General features: G+C 39.0%; 1 protein-coding gene across 1 annotated transcript; it reads left to right on the top strand.

Moving 5' to 3' along the window:
• Positions 1 to 1,769: 1,769 nt before the first annotated feature.
• LOC138368195 (zinc finger protein 570-like) lies at positions 1,770 to 3,480 on the top strand. Its single transcript, XM_069330676.1, has one exon. It carries the CDS (start codon positions 1,924 to 1,926, stop codon positions 2,971 to 2,973), a length of 1,050 nt encoding a protein of 349 aa, XP_069186777.1. The 5' UTR covers positions 1,770 to 1,923; the 3' UTR covers positions 2,974 to 3,480.
• The last annotated feature ends 487 nt before the right edge of the window (positions 3,481 to 3,967 follow it).

The following is a 3,967-nucleotide window of genomic DNA, read 5'->3' as shown; positions in this document are numbered from 1 at the left end:
TCGGACACATCAGTGTTAGGAATTCTATAAACTGCACCCACAGTCAGGACAGACTCGGCACCCTTGACTCTGAAGCTGGCGAAGATATACTCCCCATAGCAGTCTCTGGTTCTAATTTCTTTTAAGCATGTTAGTTCTTGGTGGTAGTAAAGAGCAGTGCCACCACCTCTCTGAATTTGACGACAGTTGTGAATTGCTGAGTAGTTAGGCATGTTAAAGAGCTGAGTAGTATCCTCTTTCAACCATGTTTCAGTAAGTATAATAAAAGAGAATTTGTTGTCAATAGCTTCAATCAAGGCACTAACATCATCGAAGTGTTTACCTAGGGATCTAACGTTCAAATTGATTACAGAGATATTGTGATTATGAGTTAATACATTGTTTACATCATGTGCTGCAAAATATCTGCAATTTAGATCATTAAAGTGATAATTGTCATAGATAGTGGATACGAGGTTAAGTTCAGGGTCTATACTTGTCTGCATAAAAAAAGCTGATTGCAGGAAAAACAAGGGAAAAAAGGCAAATAACAAGGTAGAAATAAGCTATAAAATAGGGAAAAAGATGTACACAATACAGAACAAAGAAAACTCAAAAGGGTTATATCCATTGGTTTTAAGAACGTCAGATATAAATATTTATGTCAAAAGTTACAGTATTACCTTTGTGGCACCATTTAAAAACGTCCACAAACGTTCTGTGTTTGCTGGGTATTGAACTCAATAGCAGAATCAGAGGCTGAAAGCTGACCAACGTTATAGGACAGGAGTGTTGGTTTGTTATTTAAAATCTTCTTTGATACCAACATTTGTGAAATTGTGCTACAAGTTTTTTTAATGTTGTTCTTTATTTGGGTAAATTTATCTTCATAGTATTTAGTTTTGGCTCGTCTAATTATTTTAGATAGCAATAACGAGTAATTCTTTGAGAATTCTTTGGAGATGGTTCCTAACCTATACTTCTTCTCAAGGTCATGTTTTTTGTTAATGGATTTAAGTATTCCCTTTGTAAGCCAAGGATTGTTAAGCCTTTTGTTTGTGACTTGTTTTGTAAGCATAGGACAGTGGGTGTTCTTAAAAGATTTCCCCATTTTGCACCCGCAAGATAACGTAAGCTTTTAAGGGTTGATAGATGTTAATCTTCTTGTTTGAGGAGCTGTTCACTTGAGACAGTTAAGCAAGTCCCAGCTGTGTCTGGGTACAAGTGACAGGATGAACAACCCAGCGGGTTTTCTTCCTATTTGGGAGTGTTGTACATGCTGCTATGGCGGTATGCCCACTCACAAGATGAGTGGCGCTGCCCAATAAACTCGCCCCTCAGGGCAAAATTTAAAAAAAAAAAAATTAAATGATGAGATAATGGAGCGAGTATAAGTTTACTTGCTACATAACGATTCGACGAAGCTGGTTTTCTCTTGGTTAAACCCGTATGTACTGTTATGCTAGGCTGTATTGGACTCGTTGGGGCTGGTTAGGTTAGTTTGGGTTAGGTTTGGTTTAGTAGAACTTGGTTTGGTTAGATAGTTTCAACCATCCGCGGGCGAATCGACTAATGTACGATATTACTTGCATCCCATCCACCCGGAGAGAACTGATTCCTTCAAAAAGTCTATAATCGTATCGTATTATCTAACAAAAATAATTTCAAGTATATTCTTTAACTGGAAAAAAAGAGAAAAATATAGAAGATAAATGAATAAACCCCGTTATACGCAAAAAAAAAAAGTACGAAAACAAAATAGAATTAGAAAAAACATTGGAACGCTAATATGCGTCTCGTGCTCCATTTTGTCAGAAGTATCTTGTGTGTCCAGATAAGAGAATAAAACCTTGACACAAATTGTACCTATCATAAAGAAGAAGCCCTACCATTGACCGCCAAGTGCTTACATCAAGTCAAACTCTAAGAAACAACACTCAAGCCATGCCCAACCGTCAACATGGAGCTTGGACCCAGACGCGTCTTCTGTCATCACGAATCGTGCCGTCATCCAGTGAGAAAACCTTCACACAAAAAGTACCTATCATAAAGAAGATGAAGACTCACCAGTGTCCACAGTGTGTGAAGGTATTCAGTCAGCTCGGAAGTATGAGGAGGCATTTGTTAGTGCATTCAGGTCACAAACCTCATGAGTGTCCAGAGTGTGGTAAAAAATTCAGTCAGCTTGGCCATGCGAATATTCACATGTTAGTGCATTCAGGTGATAAACCTCATGAATGTCCAGAGTGTCGGAAGAGATTCAGTTGTCTTGGAGATATGAGAAAGCACATGTTAGTGCATTCAGGTCACAAACCTCATGAGTGTCCAGAATGTGGAAAGAGATTCAGTCAGCTTGGAAGTATAAAGACACACAGGATGGTGCATACGGATGAAAGACCTTTTGAATGTGCCGAATGTGGCAAAAAATTTAGAGAACGTGGAAAAATAATACGTCACATGTTAGTGCATTCAGGTCATAAACCTCATGAGTGTCCAGAGTGTGGGAAGAAATTCAGTCGGCTTGGAAGTATGAAGACACACAGGATGGTGCATTCATGTCAGAAACCTCATGAGTGTCCAGAGTGTGGGAGGAGATTCAGTCAGCGTGGCCATGTGAAGACTCACATGTTAGTACATTCAGGTGAGAAACCTCATGAGTGCCCAGAGTGTCGGAGGAGATTCAGTCGTCTTGGAGATATGAGAAAGCACATGCTAGTACATTCAGGTTATAAACCTCATGAATGTCCAGAATGTGGGAAGAGATTCAGTCAGCTTGGAGATATGAAGACACACAGGATGGTGCATTTAGGTCACAAACCTCATGAGTGTCCAGAATGTGGGAAGAGATTCGGTCAGCTGGGAAGTATGAAAACACACAGGATGGTGCATACGGATGAAAGACCTTTTGAATGTGCCGAGTGTGGCAAAAAATTTAAAGAACGTAGAAATATAAAATGTCACATGTTAGTGCATTCAGGTAACAAACCTCATTAATGTCCAGAGTGTGGAAAGAAATTTAATCATCTTGGAAATATGAAGACACACAGGATGATACATTCAGGTGATGAGCTAAACACTTTGAATGGGTTAGATGATTGGGAGAATGTTGAAGTATAATGTGACACATGTCAGCACATTAACTTACATATAACGTATGAGTCACAGCTGTGACTCATACGTCAGGCTGCGTGCAGCTGCGTCCAACAGCCTGGTTGATCAGTCCGGCAACCAGGAGGCCTGGTCGACGACCTGGCCGCGGGGACGCTAAGCCCCGGAAGCACCTCAAGGTAACCTCAAGGTATAATGTAATATACAGTTTAGAAATTTAGCTTCATCATGAAAATATTGTGTTATGACAGTTGGATGTCCTGCAGAGGTATTTATGCATATTTTGTTTGAGAAATAAACTTCATCATGACAGGTGAAGAATTTAAAGGTGTGAACAAATCCACAAGGGCCGTGACGAGGATTTGAACCTACGTCCGAGAGCATCCCAGATGCTGCTTTAATTGACTGAGCTACGACATGGTATGACATACCATGTTGTAGCTCAGTCAATTAAAGCAGTGTCTGGGATGCTCTCGGACGTAGGTTCGAATCCTCGTCACAGCCCTTGTAAATTTATTCATTTGATGCATCATGCTATTGTGATTTCAGTGTGTAATTTAAAGGTGTTTTATTATTTTGTTCCTTAATGAAAACTAGAAGCTCCTCATAGACCAAGCAAAAACAAGGGGTCTCAGTATAGAAGTTAGGTGCTTCTCATAGAGCATGCAAGAACTTAAGATGATGTATGTCAATGTAGAAGTTAGATGCACCTCATAGATCAAACAAGAGCTAGATAAGCCATCACTGTAGACAAACTCAAAATTGCTCATCAGAAAATTAATATTTGTTTCTTTTTGCAAAGATAAAACTAAGTTTTAAATGTTTTTTGTTTATATTTATTTAAATAATGTGCTTTTTATTTTTGTTCTCTTTAGAAATT

Source organism: Procambarus clarkii, chromosome 3 (assembly GCF_040958095.1).
Source record: "Procambarus clarkii isolate CNS0578487 chromosome 3, FALCON_Pclarkii_2.0, whole genome shotgun sequence".
NCBI lineage: Eukaryota > Metazoa > Arthropoda > Malacostraca > Decapoda > Cambaridae > Procambarus > Procambarus clarkii.
Note: the sequence above shows the minus strand (reverse complement) of the source record. Positions and strands in the feature narration are given on the sequence as shown.

What these genes read in the sequence shown, in the direction of transcription:
- LOC138368195 (XM_069330676.1), top strand. Translation starts at nt 1,924, where the DNA reads ATGCCCAACCGTCAACATGGAGCTTGGACCCAGACGCGTCTTCTGTCA.